At 43.4% G+C, this 24703-nt stretch overlaps 1 protein-coding gene across 1 annotated transcript in view; it reads right to left on the bottom strand.

The window, feature by feature from the left end:
* MFS3 (major facilitator superfamily transporter 3) overlaps window positions 1-23095 on the bottom strand; it is a 64565-nt gene extending 41470 nt beyond the window's left edge. Inside the window, exon 1 of the mRNA XM_080271309.1 lies at window positions 23019-23095. Coding sequence (XP_080127435.1) covers window positions 23019-23049 — 31 coding nt within the window. The 5' untranslated portion in view covers window positions 23050-23095. The remainder of the gene's footprint in view (window positions 1-23018) is intronic.
* Window positions 23096-24703: the final 1608 nt, after the last annotated feature.

The raw sequence follows: 24703 nt of genomic DNA, 5'->3' as shown, positions 1-24703 counted from the left end.
CTCTCGCAGCAATACATATTTTTAGTGTAAACAAGCTTAAAGTGTGATATTTCTCTCTCTCTCTCTCTCTCTCTCTCTCTCTCTCTCTCTCTCCTATTAATGGCAAAAAAGAAACTCAAAAAATATCTCAACTCAAAGACGTAAATTTGACGAGGGAGAGAGAGAGAGAGAGAGAGAGTTCACTGTGTAACATTACTCTCTCAATCTCACTTTCTCACGCACACTCGCTCTCTCTCTCTCTCCGCCCCTTTACTTACCCCTATGGTGTTAAAGTGATGGAGAGTTAACTAGGAGAGACAACACCCTCTCTCTCTCTCCTCCAATGCAGAGATGTGATGGGTATGGCACGCACGCACGCACACACACACACACACACACACACACACACACACACACACACACACACACACACACACACACACACACACACACACAGAGAGAGAGATCCCATCATGTTAAAGAGAATAAGGCGAAAGACAGACATGATAAAGGAGGTCATTGGCTCTAGTTCACTTTCTCACTCTCTCACTTTCTCACTCTCTCCCCTGTCACTCAGGCCGCCCCCATGGTGTTGATGGGTAGGCAAGCAGAGGCAATCAAAAGTAGTTGTGGAAGGCTTGCTCAACACACACACACACACACACACACACACACACACACACACACACACACACACACACACACACACACACACATCATTGCCCCTCTGTTGCTACCTCTCTCTCTCACACACACACACACACACACATCATTGCCCCTCTGTTGCTACCTCTCTCTCTCTCACACACACACACATACACACACACACACACACACACACACACACACACACACACACACACACACACACACATCATTGCCCCTCTGTTGCTACCTCTCTCTCTCACACACACACACACTCACACACATACACACACACACACACACACACACACACACACACACACACACACACACACACACACACACACACACACGCAAACACCACTAGCACATACAATATTAATGAACACATGACTTCTCATAAACCTACACACCACAACTCTCTCTCTCTCTCTCTCTCTCTCTCTCTTCCTTTATGCATAATGTTTTTGTAATGAGTTTACAAGATACAATGATTTACAGTTTATATTATCATCTGTAATACTGTACTCTTTTTGCTCTAACCTGGCCTAAAATTATTACTATTAAAACTTCACACGTGCCTGCAGTAAGTTTTCTTGTATTTGTCAACATTATTATTATTATTATTATTATTATTATTATTATTATTATAGGGACGATCTAAATTACTGTCTTTCGCCTACCGTCTGAGCTGCAGCCTTCCTTCTTTGCATATTATAGTATCGGCTGGGCCGCTTTTCTGACCAAACATCGTCCTGACCCGACTACCGAGACCCGAATAGGATACGCAGAAAAATAATAAAATAAAATAAAACTCACGAACCACTTAAGTTAGAGGACTGCAATTGTTATGGCATACACCTGGGACACGGCCAGAATGCAGTGCTCAATATAGTCCAGATCAGACCATTTTTCTCTGGGGCCGCCAATGGTCCTAAAATCTGGACCACTCCGGAAGACAGAAGGCACCTGGTTTTACGTGAAAGAAAAAAGCTGGAGCCACTACACCTGGTGGACTTATAGATCTTGATGACCTACGGTGACATGCAGAAGACCAGTGACCTTCACCTCAAGATCCCTTTATAGCTCGGCTTCTAGTTGGCCTACAGGGCCAGGCTGTGGCTGTGGGAAGTTTTTTTTAATCAACAGTCCTTTGACGATTTTACGGTGTTCTAGTTATCATAATAATAATAATAATAATATTATTATTATTATTATTATTATTATTATTATTATTATTATTACTGGTAGTTGCAGGCGTAGCAGTGGGGGTAGCAGTGGGGGTAGCAGTGGGGGTAGGAGTAGGAGTAGCAGCAGTAGAAGAAATAGTGGTTGAATCATGATCAATATTATTATTATTATTATTATTATTATTATTATTATTATTATTATTACCGTTTTCTTCCTTGGTTCCTCTCTCAGGCTCCTATGACCCACTCAGCTAAATCTAACCATCTGGCTTTAACTGTAACTAAATGTCGGAGTTGTTCTGACCGTGAGGGGGTTAAATACTTCCTCAATCTCCCTCATTTATTTGCCGCTTAAATCTTTACCTTTAAATCAACAAGGGCGAAGAAGCCAGTAAATGCTTCTGTATATTCTTGCAAGGCCAAACGGTGAGAGAGAGAGAGAGAGAGAGAGAGAGAGAGAGAGAGAGAGAGGATTTCCGTAAGGTTTTTACTGTGATGCATAACATAACAATATAATACTTGAATAATAAGCATCTATTTCTCTCTCTCTCTCTCTCTCTCATCCCATCCCCTATCCTAGCCCTCTCTGGCCAGCCTCCCCCACTTACACCTCCCTAACAAGCCAATTAACCCTGCATGCTGGCCAAATGAGGCTCGATTAACTATTTCCTCCACCTGAACTGAACTTTGATACACGGACAAGCACGCCAACCCTACACGGACGAAAGGGCGACTGGATACGATGCTGTACGTGTAAGTGAACGTGAAAGGAGGAAAGTGAGCGAATGTAGGAATACGCATGACTAAGTGGACGAACGTGAACTGACGAAAGAGAACGGATGCAAGTGTGCGAAGGATGAAGAACGGACAAGAACGACTGAAAGAAGAAAGTTGTCCGTCCTAAATGAAATCGAACGAAGAGAAACGGTTATCAGTACACACACACACACACACACACACACACACACACACACACACACACACACACACACACACACACACACACACACACACACACACACACGTACACTCACTCACCTTTCTTCTCCCCGGCTTCCTTGTCCTCTGAGAGCGTTAGGGGAAGAGTCAGAACGTTAGAAGAGGTGACATCACAGCGAAAAGTTAGCAAAAAGTTAGCATAGCAGCAAAATTGAGTTAGTAATGAGTTGGTAAAGCTATATGAAGTTAGATGAGTTTGTGAAGTTAATGCAATATTAGTGGAAATAAAATGTGATATGTATACTGACACGATATATAGGAAATTGACTGTTCCTTCAATAACCTGTACAGTATATTATGAATGAGACAGCAGTGCTTCTTTGTATATATGATTTATTAATTAACTTGTATACTGAAAAAGAAGAACAATAACAACTACTACTACTACTACTACTACTTACTACAGTACCATTTTATGAAGGCAGTTTGGGTGGGGCTGCCTAAGACCTCACACCACTAGCTCTGATGCCACATCACCGCCGTCACACACGTATAATTACGCCTGCTCATCTCTCCCTCCCTCTCTCTCTCTCTCCTATTTTAAGTTAGTAACTACTTATGAATGAATTTTAAATACACTGTATAGATGTAATTAAAAAAAAACATACTAAAGTGAAAATTTACAAGTCCATGGTTAGACCAATTTTAATTTATGGGCATGAGTCATGGTACAGCACAACTGCAACAGATCAGAAAGTATTAGGAGTTGAGAATAAAATACTGAGAAAGATTCTTGGAGTAAAGTGGCAAGACAGGATTACAAATGAAAGAGTAAGGGATATTACGAGAGTGGAACTAGTTAATGAACATGTTAGACTGTCTCGCTGGAAGTGGCTGGGGCACATATACAGAAAAGAAGGCAGTTTAATACAGGATGTGCCAGAGTGGACTGCTAGAGGAAGAAGAGGTAGAGGTAGGCCGAGGGAAACCTGGTTGAGGACAATGAAAAGAGAAGCAGGAGAGGAGTGTTGGTGGGACCTGAAGGAAATGGCAAGAGACAAATATTGGTGAAGAGAGTTCACCGAGGTCCTATGCATCCCGTGGGGTGCCACAGGAAATGATTGCTTGATTGATTGATAATATAAATCCCATATGACTTGTCAGAGTTGCTTTTGCAACGTTGTCAAGTGCAGTGACACGAGAGAGAGCCTTGTGTGTGCGGGTCATACTTGGTCAGTCTCCCACCATGAAAGCCTGCCCATCAAAATTCAAAACAAGAGAAAAAAATAAAGAAAATAATATTAGAAGTAGTTAATATAAATAAAAATAAGAGAGAGAGAAAGGGAGGGGAGAGAAGCCCGTGGGTGGCAGCGATGGGCAACAGAGCTGGCGGTGTGAGGTCTTAGGAGGACCCACCCAAACTGTCTTCATAAAATAGAAAGCCTTATACTACTACTACTACCACTACTACTACTACTACTACTGTTACTACTTTTACTACTACCTAATACTACTACTACTATTACTATTACTACTACTACTATGACCAAAAAAAAACATTACTACTATTATATGAACAACAACAACTACAACTATACTACTGCTACAACAATAACTACTATACTACTACTACTACTACTTTTACTACTATTACTACTACTACTACTACTACTTTTACTACTACTACTACTACTTTTACTACTACTACTACTTTTACTACTACTACTACTTTTACTACTACTACTACTACTACTACTACTACTATGACAACAAAAATATTACTACTATGATACCAACAACAACAACAACAACAACTATACTACTACTACTACAACAACAACAACAACTAAACTACTACTACTACTACTACCATCCCTCACATCAACCCACCTTCCTTATTCTTCAAGGGTATGGTCTCCTCTGAGGCATGTTAGGGCGAGAAACAAACTCATTACAAACACAAACATACAAATTTCTTAGTCCAATACCAATAACTCACCCAAATCGGTTTGTTTTGATATGACGCCCTAGACCCAAGTGTAGTCAGAATGGGGGGGGGGTTGATTTGACTAGTAATCAAGGAGATTCATTCCCGCCTCTCATTGGATTTCACGTCAGATCAACACAAACCCGACCAAAACACTTCACTACGACACAGATTTACAAATTATTTACAAACACACAGACAAATTACAAACACAGCCAAATTACAGAGACAACATTACTTACACACATACAAATTACAAAAACAGACAAATTACTTACAAACACAAGCAAATTACGAAGAGACAAATTATTTACACACATACAAATTACAAAGACAAAACACACAGACAAATTACAAACCGACAAATTACTTACAGACAAGTTACATACAAACACTTAGACAAATTACGGTACAGCAGGTCTACGAGTGGTATACAGGTATACATGGGGATTGTTTTTATGCTCAGTTTGATATTCTAAGTGGCTTTGTTATAGTGTCATACGTTCTGTGAGTTTCATAGAGGGAAACTTTTAAAATCTGGCTGCAATGGTTTCGACGCAGCACCATCAAAACAGTCTCTTCTTGGTGATTATGCTCTTCTGAACGTGAAGCCAGTGGACTGCAGGACTGAGAGAGAGAGAGAGAGAGAGAGAGAGAGAGAGAGAGAGAGAGAGAGAGAGAGAGAGGCGGATGTTTGTATACTAGGGCAGCTTCACCACCCGGCCAGATTAGTGCCACCACGTGAAGGCGTCCCTCTCCTGCACCCACTTATTGGTAGCATGGATATAAAATGAGTAAATCATTGAATTGAAGTGGTTTAACATTACTAACACCACAGACACACAAAACCCTCTACTTATACACTTAAAACTTAGACACACACACACACACACACACACACACACACACACACACACACAAACTACGGCCAACCTACTTACAAAACACACATCATCATCATCATCATCATCATCATCATCATCATCATACTTCCCACCAACCTTAGACTTAACATGTAAACCAGAATTAGATTTAGATACTTTTGGAAAGGCTAGGTTAAAATTTGCAAGACAAGGATTTTAACTTAGCATGCAGGGGCACAATGCTCTTTAATATTTAGTGGGTTTTATTAAAGGATGGTGGTGGTAGTAACAGAAACAGTGGTGGTGGTAGTAGTAGTAGTAGTAGTAGAGTAGTAGTAGTAGTAGTACTAGTAGTAGTAGTAGTAGTAGTAGTAGTAGTAGTTCGTCACAGTAGTCACTGCAGTCACAGTACCGGTAATACTATAAAAAGCATTCATAATAGTGAGATTATTAATAGTAAAAAGTGTTTAGCACAACGGCAAAGACAATGAAAGATAATTTACGAGAGAGAGAGAGAGAGAGGTTTACATCAGCCAGTAGGACGCTTGCATCATCTGTTTACATTGAGGTCAGTTTTTTTTTTCCCCCGGGAGGCTTATACTTTTTCATGTCCTCTCTCTCTCTCTCTCTCTCTGGCCTGATGTTAGCATTTCCCACTCTTGCTGGCTCACACCCCTCCCCTCTCTCTCTCATATTGCACCACCCTTCACCCCCTCCCCCTTTAAAACACTCCCGGATACTATCTATGTTACCCCTCCCCCTGCCCCATCTACTCACATCACCCCTTCGTCACGTGTTCACCCCCATTCCTCCCTCCTCCCTTCCCTCTAACCCTCTCCTCCCCCTCCTCCTCCCCTTCTTGACACCTCTCAGTGTGGGATTTGTTCTGGCACCTACCTCCCGTCCCTCCCTTTCCTCCTCCCTCCCCCTTGCTCTCTCTCTCTCTCTCTCTCTCTCCTCTTTTCCATATTACATTATTTCGCCCCCTCCCCACTATCCTCCCTCCCCTCTCTCCTTAGTTTACTCCTTGTCTCTAATTTTACTTCCCCTTCCCTCCACTGCCCCTCCCTTCTCCCCTCCCCTCCATTCTGTTCCCCTCCCCTCCCATCTTCTGTGCCTCCCCTCTCTTCTCTCCCCTTGCTCCTCCTCTATGCATTTTCCTTCTCCTTTCCTTCACTCTCTTCCTCTCTTCTCCCCTCCTCTCTCCTCTCCCATCTCTCCCCCTTCCTCTTCCTTCCCTCCTCCATTTTCCTTTCCTCCTTTTCACTCTTCTTCCTCTTTTTTTCCCTCTCCAGTGCCTTACACATCTTTCATTTCCCTTCCTCTCTCTCCTTTCTTCGTTTCCTCCCATCCCTCTCTCCTTTCTTCTTTATCTTCCTTCCCTTCCTGATTTTTCCACTCCTGCTTCCCCTCCAAATTTCCTCCGCCTCCTCTCTTCCTTCCCCCTCCTTACCGCAATATTTGTTCCTCCTCCACATTCCCTTACACTCTCCCCCCTCTACCTCCCCCACCTCATAACCTCCAAACAAGCTCCTGGCCGACTTATCCCTCTCACCCCCTTCCATATACCTCCCACTCCCCTCCTTCTTCTCCTCCTCCTCCTCCATTTATTCCCCCCTCCCATCTCCTCTATGCACTCTTTCCCCTTCCCATACCCATCCTCTCTCCTCTTCTTCCCTCCCCTACCATCCCCCCCTCCCTCCCATCGAAATCCACTCACTCCCCATTTCTATTCCTATTTCCCCCTCTCCCTTCCCACCACTCACCCGTCCTCTCCCTCCCCCATTTATCTCTCTGGGCTCTCCCTCCCCTCCCACCCTGCCTCCAACCATACACTCTCCCCTGCCCTTCCGCATCTCACAAAATCTCACACTGGAGGTAGAGAGGGTCATATACAGAATAGGGAATCGTAGTGAAGGGGTGAGTCAATACAGTCTACCGCCCTATACCTGCTCCCTCCCTTTCCCCTGCCTTCTTCTCTCCCTCCCTTCCCCGATCTCCTCCCTCCTCCCTTCCTTCTGGCTATATGCCTTTCCTTCCCCTCCTCCTCCTCCTCCTGTTATGTAACGCGTCTCCTTCTTCCCTCCATACTCTCTCTCTCTCTCTCTCTCCTTCCCGCTCCTTCCCTATTTAAATTTGCGTCACTCTCTCTCTCTCTCTCTCTCTCTCTCTCTCTCTCTCTCTCTCTCTCTCTCTCCAAGTCCAGGTCAACTCACTTCAATTTAGTCTCGCTCATTCTACACTCGCTCACTTTCTTAGTTTAGCACATTGGCCTTAATTTAGCTCACTCAAGTCGCTCGCTTTAATTCTCTCTTTTTTTTATCCCTTACTTTATGTTTTACTTTTAATATTCAGAAATTACATATATACAATTCTCTCTCTCTCTCTCTCTCTCTCTCTCTCTCTCTCTCTCTCTCTCTCTCTCTCTCTCTAATAAATACCCCATTCTACCCTTGCCCTCCCTCCCTATTAACAACATGCTCTCTCTCTCTCTCTCTCTCTCTAATAAACACCCTATTCTACCCCTGCCCTCCCTCCCCATTAGCAACAAGCTCTCTCTCTCTCTCTCTCTCTCTCTCTCTCTCTCTCTCTCTCTCCACTAGCAACAGGTTCCTTACATAACCCTATCCTACCGTTAGTACAGTGTGCTTTCTTTTCACATATACAACTCTTCTCTTTTCACTCTAAACTGATCTACACTTTCGTCCTCTTAAAGTAACAGAAAAGAGACAGTACAATGGCTCTCTATTCTTTCCATTGCACTTCTTCGTGACTACCATCGTAAGCTAGGGCTACTGTTACAATTAAGCATTCAAGATGGTCAGATGGCAATTTCAGACCATGTTATAGTAAAAATGAATATCCAATAGACAATACTTTTAACACAGTAGTTCTGTTGTGGACTGTTAGCCGATGACAGTGTGTAGGTGTGTGGGAAGGATGAGGCAGGAGCTAAATGGAAAGAAGTACAGAAAGATTAATACGAAGCTAAGAATGCAAGTGTGCAAGACAGTGATACGAACAAGGCTGCTGTATGGAGCACAAGCGTACGAACGAAGAAATGATGAGGTTATTTTGGACTGAATAAAAATAAGAATAATTCACTGGATCACGAGAATTTCATTGAGAGAACAGCCAAGATGATATCCGAAACAGCAGGAGATGGTGCCACCAGTGAGAAGGCAAATGCTAAACTGAGATGACTCGGACATGTGGTAAGGATGAGGTGATGATTAAGGAAGGAGATGCAGCGAGGAGATGAGGTGGAGAGATGGGAATTGGACATGGTAAGCTGGGAATGACGAAGAAGGATGCACTGGATAAGACTTAATGGGGGAGGCAATGGATAAGGTGGAAAGATAGAAGCTGGCACTGTTGATGGATTTATTGGACAGCAGTGCATAGGTAAGGCGATGGATGGAGTGGATGGATGAAATATACGTGGACATATGAAAAGTGGAGGATACTTTGGATATGAGTCCATAGGGGAGACAATGGATGAGGTGGAGGAATAAAACAGAACTGGATTATGTGAAAGCTTTAACTGATGAAGATGCTTTATATAATTCACAGAGACGAAACATGAGAGTGGCTGGCCCCAAACAGGGATAAGATGGGGAAGAAGAAGAGGTGTGGTAGGGCGGGATGGCACGGTGTAATAACCACTTTATAGTGTGTGGGTTTGTCCTCTTAATGTCTAGTTACTTGTCTCAACCACACACTTCCTTCCCAACAATACCTTAGCGTTTATACTTCCTACGTTTTATCTCTTGAACATTTCATCTCCAACGTTTCTCAATATGGTACTTCTTATACTAAACGTTTCTGTGACTTACGTTTTATTTCAACTCTCACAGCATTGGATTTGTCTTCCTGAATACTATAATAAAAGTGCCAGGCCCCTCCTCCTCCTCCTTATTCTTCCTCTTCCACTTTGTTCTCCACCAGCATCCGTCTTGTATGTCCTTCTCCTCCTCCTCCTCCTCCTCCTCCCCCTCCTCCACCATCACCACCACCTCCACCTCCTCCTCCTCCTCCTCCCGTTGCCATCAATAAATCGTACCCTCTTCTATACACGTGTAACCAAACTAAGTGTCACATTGGCAACGGAGTCTTGATACTAATAGCATTCCTTAATATTTAGAACCACAGTAAAAAAACATGGGATTCTCTCTCTCTCTCTCTCTCTCTCATCTTTTCCCTTCCGCCACTCTCCCTCCCACTTTTCCCTACATTCCTCTCCCCTCTTCCCCTTTCCTCCTCCCCTCTCTCCCTCCCTCCGTCTCATATTACATCTAGGGTCTCTTTAAATGCTGCTTCCTCTTCCCCTTGTCTCTCTCCTCCTCCCTCCCACTCCCTTCCTTCCTCTTTTCTCTCTCTTCCCTAATTCCTCCCTTTCCTCCTCTTTCCGCATAACTTTCCTTTCTCTCTTTCCCTCTTCCTTTCCCCAATTCTTTCTTTCTTACCTTTCCTTTCTTCTCCCTCTCTTCCTCTACCTCCCTACCTGTCCTAACATTCTCTCTCTCTCTCTCTCTCTCTCTCTCTCTCTCATGCATTGTCTTATCTTGACATTCTCTTATCCTACCCTTTTAAAACCACTATCGGACCCAACCTCTCTCTCTCTCTCTCTCTCTCTCTCTCTCTCTCTCTCTCTCTCTCTCTCTCTCTCCCTTCCCTCTTCTTCTTCCCTACCCCCTCCTCCTTTCTTTCTCCCTCTTCTTCAAGCCTTCTTGCTTTACTCTCCTTATCCTTCAGCATGTAGCGTTAGATCTCGTAGTCATAGTCTACTCTGTAACAAAAAGCCTCGAAAGGATCATAAGGTCTGTTGCTGTTTGCTTTCCTTTGTACTCCTTTGTACCTCGTCCCCCTTTCTCTCTCCTTCCCCCCCCCCTCTTCTCTCACCTCTCCTCCTCATTTTCGATCTTCCTCCCTTCCTGTCTTCTCATTCACCCTTCTTCTTCTTCTTCTTCTTCTTCTCTCTCTCTCTCTCTCTCTCTCTCACACACACACCCTTTGTCATGGTCGGTAAACAAGTCAGGAAAAAACTTGATGCATTTACCCTCTCTCTCTCTCTCTCTCTCTCCCCTCCCCCCAACCCCCACGCCCTCAAAATTCAACCTTGAGTTACGATCTTGCAAAGTCCACGCCCGCCTAGCAACTACCCCCCCCTTCAAACACACACACACACACACACACACACACACACACACACACACACACACACACACACACACACATACACACACAACTTCTACGCAATTCTCTCTTATCCCCTCCTCCAGCATCCACAACAACAGAATAAGTAACTTCAGACCACATTATGTACTCTCTCTCTCTCTCTCTCTCTCTCTCTCTCTCTCTCTCTCTCTCTCTCTCTCTCTCTCTCTCTCTCTCTCTCATTATTCTATTGAGGTTTAACTCCTAAAATATATCCTGTTATTGCAGCAACAGACTCACAGATCATTATTACCTCTCTCTCTCTCTCTCTCTCTCTCTCAGTATACACACAGGCAAAATAAATAATGTTCACTGTCTCAAACCGGTTACCCCCTCCTCTCTCTCTCTCTCTCTCTACCTACCTACCTACCTATCTATCTATCTAAATAAGGTTATCTAGAGGTAGTTTCATCCCGGCAATCCTGGGTCAACTAAGGCAGGATTACCACACCTTGCCGCTGACCTCACGCCTGGGAGTTGATAGGTTAGGCAAGGCAGACTTAGCATCACATTATCTCAACTCAGCGGTCAAAAGTGCCTGGATTAACACGCCTGATATCCATGGTGACTGATAAACAAATTCCAGTGATTGCAGGCGTGTTCAGTTGCCACACACACACACACACACACACACACACACACACACACACACACACACACCATTACATATTTTATTGGCTTATTCTTGCTACCTCGAAACAGTATCTTCAGCTCATTCGAGGCTTTCCATAATGAAGTGGTTGGATATACAGCTGCCTTCAATGTCCTCTTTACTCATAAGGTTGGGGTTTATGAGGCGCCTTCACGTGGTGGCACCGATATATACACTACCATACAATGATCCCTCACCCCTTCCCTAGGCCCAGAAAGGAGGATGGCTGACTGTAAGTAATGGGAATCTTCAGCCTGCAGTCGACTGGGTTCACGTCCAGATAAGCCTCAAGCCATATTAACAAAGGCCTTCCTCTAAACTGAATGAGTGTGGTAGCAGTAATTACGGTGATAAATGTGCTACTGCCGGTGTGTGTGTGTGTGTGTGTGTGTGTGTGTGTGTGTGTGTGTGTGTGTGTGTGTGTGTGTGTGTGTGTGTGTGTGTGTGTGTGTGTGTGTGTGTGTGCAGAGAGGACACGGTGTATTTATGCACGTACAGTACACACGGATACACGCGCGCACGCACAAGCATACGCACGCAAACACAATTACAACTTAGCTCTCACCATGTATTACTCTCTCTCTCTCTCTCTCTCTCTCTCTCTCTCTCTCTCGGGGTCAAGGGCTAAGTAATAATCACCACCCTAGCCACAACCACCATCACAGTTACCAAAACTATAGTCCAAAAGCTCTCTCTCTCTCTCTCTCTCTCTCTCACACACACACACACACACACACACACACACAACTCCCACTTACACTCCCACCCTGTCAACTCTGTACCCTCCTATTCATTTTCTTTACAAGATTTTAAACTGTCCTACTGGCATGTGAGTGTGTAAAATATTTCGACTATATTTCAATATTACACTCAACATGGGTGAAAAATGAGTCTAGGATGGTGATGATGATGATGATGAAGAAAATGAAGGCGACGAAGGCGATGATGATGATGATGATGAAAATGAAGACGATGAAGACGGCGAAGGCGATGATAATGACGATGATGATGATGATGATGATGATGATGATGATGCTAAAGCTTTGTGTGCTAGGAGTGCCAGAGCTATTATCCACTTAACCACCACGCCTGCTATTAACCCGACCTTTTGTTAACAAGATCTGCTCTCTAATTTTACACACACACGCCTCAGCAACTAATAATAATAATAATAATAATAATCTATCTATCTATTGTATCTATCTATTGTCAGACGTCTTCATCCCGTAAGGGGTGGCCACAAAAAAATAATCTCCATGTCGCTCTGTCCCCCGCCATTTCACTGCCCTGCTCCCAGCTCACACCCCCCTCTCTCATATACCTCTCCACTCCATCCCTCCATCTCATCCTTGGCCTCCCCCTCTCTCTACCCCCCTCCACCTCACTCACATACACTCTCCTCGTCAGTCTCTCGCTCTCCATCCTCTCCACATGGCCAAACCACCTCAGTGTGTTTCTCCTAACGCTATCCCATACACATCCACACCACAACGCTCCTTCACTTCCTCATTTGTCAGTCTGTCTCTCCATGTGACTAATATGCTCCTCTCAAATAACTCAATTTCACTGCACCCATAATAATAACAATAATAATAATAATAATAATCTTTGTATCTCTTCTTCGTTTTTATTTTCTCCAACTTGGCCTAAAACTGGCTGTTCTGCATCTTGAATAATGGGTTGTAAAGAATATCACAATAACATGATGCCAGTCACGAAGAAGTGCTACGGAAAGATTGTAGAGCCATAGCATTATCTTATTCTGCCACTGAGCTACGTGAAATCATCTACAAAAGGACGAAAATCTGGGTCAAGTCACAGTGAAGAGAGGGGTATGTAAGAATTTCGAATCGGAACGAGAATTCCGAATCGGAGCAAGATTTCCGAATTGGAGCGAGATTTCCGAATCGGAGCTACTAGTGCCATTTGTTGTTTGTTTTTTGTTATGAAATATCTATCAGATATCTTTCTTATCAATGACTTTAACTGGTTGGATTTTAGTAATTTCGTCGCATGTTTGGTCTTGTATTTTCAAACACGGAGTCTGGGATATAGCTAAGTTTGAAATCTGGAGTTTTTCATCAGTGAGCACTGATTAATGAGATTTGGATCCATATATACAACAAGCATTTCAACTGCATCCGATAATGTACACTAAACTGAAATAAATCTTAATTTCAGTCATTTTCCTTCTTTTCTTCTCTTCCTTGCGATCACATCTGGCAACATTTCAGCACTGCAGCTGCTTATTCGATTTCTCACACCTTTTTAGCTTACTTGGTTTCATTATACAAACACCTGTCAGTTCTTATCTGCATTTATATTATTATTATTATTACTATTATTATTATTATTATTATTATTATTCTGTCACCCGTGGCCGTGACCCATTGTATCCCAAGTTCTGTGACAGGCTGGAAGCATTAAGCATGCTCCCAGGAGATGGCAGGTGATTTAGGGATTAGAGGTCAATGAAGCATTAGGGTTAAGCCCTCCGGGGAATCTCAGGCTTTTCACACCTGAGTGTGAAATCACTTCCTTACTCTGATCATGTGTTTTTCACCTTCTGAGCCAGTCATGTGCATAATTACTAAGAAAAATAAAAAAATAAAGTCTAGAAAATGCCAATTTTCTCTTAATACGGCTAAAAAACGGCTAAAATTTCTAAGAGGCAAAATTTAAGGCTAAATCCAGGAAAATCAACCAAAAAAGGTTAAATTTAGCCTGAAAAGGCTAAATTTGGTCAGCGTGTTACAGCCCCATGATAATAAATAAAGGGAAATGCATCCCACTGCAAACAAGTACACACATATAAGTAACAAACACACAGGACCTAATACATGTAGTTACAGCCCCACCCGTTTCAAAGGCTATACTCCGATTCGGAAATATCAAGTTCCGATTCGGAAATCTCGCTCCGTTTCGGTAATCTTACGCACCGTGAAAAGACTATAGCAGTGAAGGGGTGAATGATAGCTAAATCTCTCTCTCTCTCTCTCTCTCTCTCTCTCTCTCTCTCTCTCTCTCTCTCTCCGGGCCAAGTCAACAGGGAAAGGAGGACAGCAGTGAAGGGGTTAATGAGAGCTAAATCTAATCCCTCCAGTTCAATCCAGTTTTAACTTGACCGAGAGAGAGAGAGAGAGAGAGAGAGAGAGAGAGAGAGAGAGAGAGAGAGAGAGAGAGAGAGAGAGAGAGAATCCGGGTTTGGGTTGGTAAGGTTAGCATATTCTCAGCAATTCACACAGCTGCCCCGCAACACACTAATTCACAGAACCATTACTTGGGTCCCACATAAGGCTGGAATGCATTTTAATGACCACTAATTTTCTCTCTCTCTCTCTCTCTCTCTCTCTCTCTCTCTCGTGTGTGTGTGTGTGTGTGTGTGTGTGTGTGTGTGTGTGTGTGTGTGTGTGTGTGTGTGTGTGTGTGTGTGTGTGTGTGTGTGTGTACCATAGTCCTACCCTCTCATTAAGTTTTTTTATTCTCCCTACATAAGAGAAAATTGTATTCACATTTGGAGAGATAAACAGATAGACAGATAGATAGACAGAGCTGGAAATAGATAGATATATGGATGTATACTCAATCAGTAACATCTCTAGGACACACACACACACACACACACACACACACACACACACACACACACACACACACACAAATCAGCACAACACCTGACGTTTCCGATACGTGGGATGCTAAACATACGCTACCGGTAATTTGGTTTGATAAAATGTTACACGAATCGAAACTCCCTTGAGAAAATATATAAATAATTAAATAAGTCACAATATCCTCAAGAGAGTATTCATTCTTCTTTGCTATCCTTATCTCATTCTAGTAGTTCAGTTACTCTTCTAGGAGCTGCCTAGCATGGGCCAACCGGCCTACTGCAGTTATCCTCTCTTCTTATGTTCTTATATACCTGTAGCCAGACGTCTGAATCCCGTAAGAGGTGGCCACGAGCAAATCGCCTCCATGTCGCCCTGTCCCCAACCATTTCCCTGCCCTCCCCTCAACTTACACCCCCCTCTCTCATATACTTCTCCATTCCATCCCTTCGTATCATCCTCGGTCTCCCCCTCCCAGGTTTGTCTCTCACTCTCCATCCCCTCCATATGGTACACAAAAATAAAAACCAATTAGTAACACCTTGAATTACCTGTACAAGAGGTCAAAAACACAGGATAGGGGTAAATCGGTTTGAAAACATGCACATACAATCACACACAACACAAAAACACCAAACAGTTCCAGAATATACAACAAATATTCCTTAATGACACAAGGGAACAACATCTAATCCGTAATAACACCTGTCGTTACCTGTACAGGGGGTCCACAGCATATGTTTACGGCAGTTTAGCTGGGGAAACATGTCGAAAATCAAATATCACCAAAACACTATAAGGTTTCACCATATCATCAACCAAACACAAATAACAAACGAAAAGAGAGGCTAATCAGTAAGGACACCTGGAGTTACCTGTCCAGGGGGTCCAGACCATATGCTATCTGTAAAACGCTTTGAAAACATGTCACCCGATCTTTGTCTCCCCATTAACACCTCGCCCTTCCACTTCCCCCGTCCCTACCTCACAGTCCTTCACCCACCTGGCCCACCGACATAGCAGTAGCCGAGAATTTTGAAGAAGGACGCGGACACCATCTTCCTCTGCGCGGGAAAGTCGTGGGAAGGACGGTTACAACAGTTGAAGGTGGTTATGCGCATGGGAGGTGCAGGAAAATCAATCGACCTTGTATCTTCCCTTTAATTTCAACTGGCAGCCGTTGTAGAGTGTATAATCTGAATTTGCAAGGCTACTAATATGCATTATACCTTTACTTAATAGTCAAAACTGGTGGTAAACAAATGGGGTGGCTGTGCGCATGGGAGGTACGGGAAAATCAATCGTTCACTTCTCTCTTGTAACTTCCACTGACATCTGTTGCAAACTGTATGATATAAATTTGCACTAACACTGACAGGCATTATCGTTGAACTGAAGGTTATCCAGAAAGCTTATTAAACAAAAATATGGCGGTTATGCGCAGGAGATCCATGAAAAATCAATCATGCTGACCGCTTGTTAAAGTCAACGTGACAGCTGTTGCAAAGCGAATCATTTTAATCTGCTTGGATACTGACATGCACTCACAGTAAACTGAGAGTCTAAACAGCTGGTAAACAGAGATAAGGCTATTATGCGCACAAAACTGGAAAAATCAGTCGTTCAAATTTCCCCACTAAATTCAAACTGATAGCCGTTGTACCTTATAAGACTCAAACTACACATACATGGTCATGCATTCACGGTAATACAGCAGGATATTTAGGACAGTTTGTAAATAGGGATGAAGGTATTGATCGTCTGTACAAGCCAACCTTCCCGAACGCACCTACCTCTCTCTCTCTCTCTCTCCCTCTCTCTCTCTCTCTCTCTCTCTCTCTCTCTCTCTCTCTCTCTCTCTCTCTCTCTCTCTCTCTCTCTCAAACACACCATTTTTATTCCTTTCGTTGAATTTCATTTTATGTAAGAAACAATCAAAGGCGAGAAGGCCGCAATAACTGTTCCCTCCAAAAATAAATATAAAAAAAAAGCCAAATTCAAGAACCGTTTGCCACTATCAAAGGGTTATCTTAAGTCCATACAACAGGTGGTTTAGTCTTAGGTAACATCAATATAGAGATGATCTGATTTCATGCACATGCAGCACGTATTTTTTTTTTTTTTTTTTTTGGGGGGGGGCCGGCATGCAGGGCTGAGGTCACCGGTGGGCTTCTTGTTACGGTCAAAATAGGTCGCATTTCTAGTTTTGAAGATTCTAAACATCTCTTCCTTTGCGGTTTATTTTGCCCGTTAAACCCTAACATTATCTTGTATGTTACTGATGCAAAGTACATCGACATTACAACGATATTCAAGGCAACATTAAGGTGTCAGCAGGCAAAGTAAGTCGCTAAGGAGGAGACGTTAGGGAATTTCAGAGCCAGTAATACGACCGAGACAAAATTCGTATATACACAAAAATACATGGCAAAAAAATACGCTAAACTACAAAATACGCCAAACATCTCATAGGCGTAATAATTTCCTGGCAAGTCTTAACCCTCTGAGTACCAAGACGCCATAATATTTTCTGTTCTTGCTGTTGAGAGATTATTTTTGCTGTTTTGAGAGAGAGAGAGAGAGAGAGAGAGAGAGAGAGAGAAACATTAATGAAGACTTGGCAATCTCTCCAATTCCAAAAGTATGACCTAGGATGGCTGAGAGAGAGAGAGAGAGAGAGAGAGAGAGAGAGAGAGAGAGAGTGAGAGAGAGAAACATTAATGAAGACTTGGCAATCTCTCCAATTCCAAAAGTATGACCTAGGATGGCTGAGAGAGAGAGAGAGAGAGAGAGAGAGAGAGAGAGAGAGAGAGAGAGAATCTGTCAACAATGACGAGACAGCAAGAATAAAAAAAAATCAAGTTACGTCATGGCACTAAAAGGAGTTGCTGTTGTTGTTGTTTTTTAATAAACGTGCAAACATACACAACGATTCTCTCTCTTGTTCTGGTCGTGTTCTTTACCTGTTCTGCTTTCGTTCTTTACCTGTTCTGTTATCCTCATTCGGTCTTTCATCATCTTCGGCCTGGGCTAGACTGGCTTTGATGTTGACGTCATTGGTGGAGAGTTCGGTTCGGTCTTTGGGTGTTTCCGTTGGTTTAGTGTCGGTTTTGTCCGTTGGTTTACCGTTGTTGTCCGTTGGTTTCTTATTGTCCGTTGGTTTGGCGTCTGTTTTGTCCGCTGGCTTGGTCGCGGTGTCTGTTTTTTGGTCCGTTGGTTTATTGCTGCTCTCCGTTGGTTTGCTGTCTGTTTTGTCCGTTTTTGGTTTGTCAGCACTGTCCGTTGGTTTAGCGGTAACGGGTTTGTCCTCTGGTTTCTTAGTGTCCGTTGGTTTACTGTCCGTTTTGTCCGTTGGTTTACTGTCCGTTGGTTTACTGTCCGTTGGTTTACTGTCCGTTTTGTCCGTTGGTTTACTGTCCGTGGGTTTACTGTCCTTTTTGTCCGTTGGTTTGTCAGTTTTGTCCGTTGTCTTACTGTCCGTTTTATCAGCCGGTTTGTCAGTTTTATCCGCTGGTTTGTCGGTTTTGTCCGCTGGTTTGCTGTCTTTTTTGTCCGTTGGCTTACTGTCAGCTTTGTCGGCTGGTTTGTCAGTTTTGTCCGTTGTCTTACTGTCCGCTTTGCTGTCTTTTTTGTCTGTTGGTTTAGTGTCAGTTTTGTCCGTTGGTTTACTGTCCTTTTTGTCCGTTGGTTTAGTGTCCGTTTTGTCCGTTGGTTTAGTGTCTTTTTTGTCCGTTGGTTTACTGTCCGTTTTGTCCGTTGGTTTAGTGTCTTTTTTGTCCGTTGGTTTACTGTCCGTTTTGTCCGTTGGTTTACTGTCTTTTTTGTCCGTTGGTTTAGTGTCCGTTTTGTCCGTTGGTTTACTGTCTTTTTTGTCCGTTGGTTTAGTGTCCGTTTTGTCCGTTGGTTTACTGTCTTTTTTGTCCGTTGGTTTAGTGTCTTTTTTGTCCGTTGGTTTAGTGTCCGTTTTGTCCGTTGGTTTACTGTCTTTTTTGTCCGCTGCTTTGTCCGAGTCTCCTTTATTTGCATCGGGTTTTCTTTCCTCCTCTAGTTAGCGTGCAAGACAAATGTTCGAATTACAAACATACAAATATATACTGTACAAAAGGCCTTAACTTACGATTATTAATAGAGAAATAAATAAATAACAGTTATCCCTATTTATAAATTCAAAATCAGAGTCGATAAACATTCGCATATTTCAGATTAGTCAAACATTCGGTTGTGTATTTGCAAACTGGATTAATGCTTCTTTGTTTTTAATGGTTCAACTTGGAATTCGCACAAGGCAGTGAAATTTAAATGAGAGAGAGAGAGAGAGAGAGAGAGAGAGAGAGAGAGAGAGAGAGAGAGAGAGAGGCTATAACAACGCCCAAACTCCCACGGCGGTATCTTGTGTTGCGGGTACGGCTCAATCTGCTGGTGTGGGCGTGGGTGTGGCAGTTGTTGATTGGAAACGAATAAATGATGCAGGATAAACAATGGTAGTAGGAAACGAATAAATGATGCAGGACAGACAATGATAGCAGGAAACGAATAAATGACGAGGGACAGACACCGCTAAAGTTGACGCAGCCGTTCTCGCTACATACAAGAGATCGGCCGACGCAGTGGAAGGGAAGCGTTATATATGAACCGCCCAGATACCTACACATACCTGTATATGTATAAAAATTCTCAAACATTTCAATATTTCAGCGTTATATAGTATCTTGCTTATCAATAACAGGACATTGCTTAACTGATACATACCGTCAAATCCCATTGCTTCAGAATCATATATCGATGGCATTAATTACTAAATCTATCGCGTGACATGGGTACGGGGTAAAACATAATAATAATAATAATAATAACAATAATAATAATAACCCATCCATCCATCCATTAGCTAATCCAGTGAGTGTAGGAGCCCGGGGCTAAACAAGTTGGTCCTGACATTTGAGTGTTCCGCCTCACTCATCCCTGAGTTGCATTAAGTGAGCAATAAACCCCAACCACCCCTTATATATAAACCTGCACCGGCTCAATCCGATTAGAGCGCCTTAATTACCCACTAAACCGGCAGCAATAATAGGCCTAATAATAATAATAATACGTCACGACTGGCGGGGCTAAAACAGCAGTCATCAAAACAATAATAATAATAATAATAATAATAATAATAATAATAATAATACCACTATCACAGAGACGTCACTATGGATTCGTGATCATTATCGGCAATTCCTTTAAAGGTAAATGGCCGATGTTTTCCAGGCAACTTCCTGCTCGTCAAAAGGCCAATTATACTGTATTGCGGTATTTCGGCGCTTTGGATGCCTTCACGTGGTGGCATTGATATAACTGGGCCGTGGAGAGGCTTCACTATGCAAACCTTATCTTCCTCACTATTCCCCACCCCACCAAAGAGAGAGAGAGAGAGAGAGAGAGAGAGAGAGAGAGAGAGAGTCACAACTACAGTTACTGTTACAATATTTCACTACCTCCTACCAACCCTTTCACTGCTAGGATGGGGCTGCTGACACCTTCGGGTGGTGACACCGATATAACCAGGCGGATCCACTGCCCGGTCATACAAACATCCCTCAACACCCTCCCTACCTCAACACCCTCCCTATCCCCAAAAAGGACGATGGAATGCAGAAGGAGGTCAACTTTATCCTGCACTCCACCGGGTTCACGCCCAAACGAGCCGGGGCCGCCACCACCACCACCACCACCACCATCACAACAACAACAGCAACAATCCTTTCACTGCTAGGATTTAAGGTGATGAGAATCGTAACCTGTCAGGTTGGACAATAAAAATGTGACAAACAGTGAAAGTGCTAGTCCTTCAATCCACTCCCTGTTCCCCCAAAAGGAGGATGGTGGTGGGTTGCCGGTCAGCTTGGATCTACGGTGAAATGAGTTCACGTCCAGAAAGTGCTTGGGGTCACAGCAACAACAACAACAACATACACCGGCTACCGACACAGTTTTATTCAGCTGGACATCAAACTACTTGGCATTATTCTGCTAAACCAAATTATCTGCTAAAGGCGATATTATTTACCTAATGAGGGCCGTCGAGCTTTTAATGGGATAGGTCGTACTGTAGCGCCTTCATCTTGCTGCCTCCATACATATTTATTTTGGTTAGCGAAGACCTCTGTTAATGATGGGGTTAATGATGCCTATATCGAACTCCTCCAGTTCTAAGTCTCTCTAAAGTTGAATAAAATGATCTGGTGGTAGTAATGGCAGATTATACACCACTGGCATGTTCTACAGACCCCTTTATTGCACTCAACCACCACCCTTTCAGCAGACAGAGAGGCAGTTAAGGGACGTCAGTATAAGTAGCTAATCCAAACTATATCGGTGCCACCGCGTGAAGGCTGATTCTCCAACAACCCATCGGACAGAAGGAGTCAAATGTATCCACAGCAACAAAATGGGTACCTATTGAATGTCTGTCTACCTATCTACCTATAGCCAGACGCCTTAATCCCGTATGGGGTGGCCAGACAAATTGCTTCCATGTCGCCCTGTCCCCTGCCATTTCGCTGCCCTCCTCTCAACCTATACTCTCTCTCATATAAAGTAAATTCGGTAAAACAAGGTCGACGTCAAATCCAGAGATAAATTTAGTACCATGTAAATGTCACTTTTCGTCCCCTATCCTACACCCTCGTACCCCGTCAAGAAAAGTAACGTATCCAGAAAAATCCACTTATGCAACTTAACTGCTGTATGAACGTGTTACATACCGGTAATGAATTCCACTTATCTAAGGGCATTATTATCATTATTATTATTATTATTATTACCTCCGCCAAGGAGGTTATGTTTTTGCCGGCGTTGATTTGTTTGTTTGTCTGTCTGTTAGCAACGTAACTCAAAAGTTGCTAACAGACAGATATTGATGAAATTTTGTGGGAGTGTGGGCCAAGAGTCAAGGGAGAAATTATTAAATTTGGGGTCGGATCCGGATCCGGTGTATCCAGCACAATATCTCCAATGCCTTCAATGAATTTCAACGAAATTTCGTGGAAAGCTGGGCCATGGAGCAAACAAGAATTGATTAAATTTGGGGGCGAATCCGGATTCGGATCCTTTGTAATGGCAACGGCATTGACGGAGGTATGCGCTCTCTGGGTGCTTTCTAGTTATTATTATTATTATTATTATTATTATTATTATTATTATACTAGTACTACTACTGCTACTACTACTAATGCTGCTGCTGCTGCTACTACTACTACTACTACCATTATTATTATTATTATTATTATTATTATTATTATTATATTACTATTATTATTTTTATTATCATTATTTTATTATTATTATTATTACTATTATTATTATTATTATCATCACGAACGCACCCCACTTTCACACAATCCGGAACACTGACATGCATGAAATTTACGCATACACTGTGTTCCACGAATGAAGTTGTTATTATTATTATCATTACTATTATTTATATTATTATAACCCGATCATATCCCTTCGTACCTAATCTCTAAAAATATTGTATATATCCCCAAACTAGACGAAATTATTATCGCAATGTCCTGTCCTACTTTCACGCCCAATCCCCAAAAATTACAATACCCCACAAAGATCGACTAATCCTCAAAATCAGCGTATGCTTTAATGAGTTGAAGGGGTTTAACTTAATTGTATTTTTACCTACAGCCATTATTTGTGTGTGTGTTTTTTTATCACTGTTTTCTCTGCAATGTCCGTTCTCGCCACCAGGCCGCGCCCAGACTCCAAAATATGATTCATCTCGGCGTCTTTGCAAAATCCCGATGCAACGTTTTCGCAGAGTCGCACACACTCGAGAAAACTGTCAGTATTCCTCGGGTCTCCATGACCGTTCTGCCACGACATTTGAAACACACATATACGAGTATTTACAGCTTCAAACTCGTCTCTTACCTGAGCATTTCTTCTTCTCGGCGTCCTCCATGGTTGCGGGAGGTTAGAGGGAGCGAGAGTACAACCCCACCGGCCTCTGGAGATGAACTGACGGGGAAGTGGCGGCGGCGCCTAGTGGACGACAGGGCTCAGCTCTCCCCTCCCTCCCTCTTCCCTCTCCCTTTTCCCTCCCATCCCCCTTACCCTCTCCCTCCAGGCTGGCGTGGCGTTTCCCCTCTCTTCTTTACACACCCTATTCCCCTCTTTACTCCATATTTCCCCAATTTCCCTAAACAGGTGGTTCACTTTGCGGTACGGGGAGCTCAAAGCCGTTTTTGGAATGACTTCAGCCTGGAACAAAAAGTGTTCGTTTTTGCAGGAAGGACAAGGATATGAGACACCAGAAGCACCCTGTTCCCTTGTTTTTCCAGCAGATACAAACCACAGTCAGGAGAGAGAACGACCCGTAATTGCGTCTATCAATGTTCATCCCGGAGACCATCATGTTTAAGATACACGAAGAAACTTAAAACTGCCTCTCGTAACTCGGCTTCTTGTTTTTATAGGATGAACGAGAGGCGAGACTATTCTACTAACCTCCACTTTCAATGTTTATCCTACAAAAAGAAATCATTGTTCGAAGGGGAAGGTGAGTATAAGTTTGCTTAGTAAATCCATGGCAGTGTTATTGTACTGGCGAGGGACTACGAGCCTACGGAGAGCTGAGGGCAGTGAGAGGACATGTGAAGGTGACTCCAGTAAGGGTTCTCCGCCCCCTCCACCTGCCTAGCCACGCCCCCTCCCCTCTCTCACTCATCCCTTCCCCCCTCACCCTTCCCAATCTCTCTCCCTCATCCCTCCCCTCTCTCACGTCCCTCCCTCACCCAACCAGTCTTTTCCACACCCATCCATTCATCCCTTTTGTTCTCTCTCACTTTTCCCTACCTTCCCAAACGCTGCTCTCCCTTACATACCCCTCCTTTCCTCCTTCACCCCTCCCATACCTCATCTTTCCCTCTCTCACTCCTCTCACACCCCATCCTCCCCTCCTACACCCCTCCTTTCCCTCCCACGCCTCTCTCTCACCCCATCCTTCCCACCCACACCCCTTTACACCCCTTCCTTCCCTTCCTCAGGCACCTCTTCCCTCCCACACCCCTCCATCACCCCTCCCCCCCCTCTCTCTTTCTCACCCACCTCTCCCGTATATCCATTCACGCTTTGGCGCTGTTCACCTTTAACTTCTTTCACTATGATGGCCTCTTTCCCTCACCTTACAGACTGCACACGATGTTAAGCTGTAGACACCCTATGTACTGGCGTGGTTACAAACATCTTCAGTAACCCCTTTAGTGCTGTAACCTTATTTATTCTTATTTATCTTTCTTTTATGTTTTACTTCTTGCTGCCTCCAGACGAGTTTATTCTAATTCTGAATATCTGTCCTGCAGAAGAGAAAAACGAAGGCTGTATTTATCCTTACCCTCCTCCTCCGCTTTCTTCCCTTCTTCTCCCTCCCTACCTCCTACTTTCTTTCCCTCTCCTTCCTCCTCCTTTCTTCTCCTCCTCCTCCTCCTCCTCCTTCTCCCTTGGCAGTATTATATCTTTCTGTTCAGAGATCTTCCATTTAGACTTCCTCTTGTTTTTCTCTTTCCTCCTCTCTCTGTTGCCTTCCTCCCCTCCCTCTACTCCTCCTCCCCCTCTCT

The sequence above is a fragment of the Coenobita brevimanus genome, chromosome 45 (genome assembly GCF_032717465.1).
Source record: "Coenobita brevimanus isolate Jiangsu-jjx chromosome 45, ASM3271746v2, whole genome shotgun sequence".
NCBI classification, from domain to species: Eukaryota; Metazoa; Arthropoda; class Malacostraca; order Decapoda; family Coenobitidae; genus Coenobita; species Coenobita brevimanus.
Note: the sequence above shows the minus strand (reverse complement) of the source record. Positions and strands in the feature narration are given on the sequence as shown.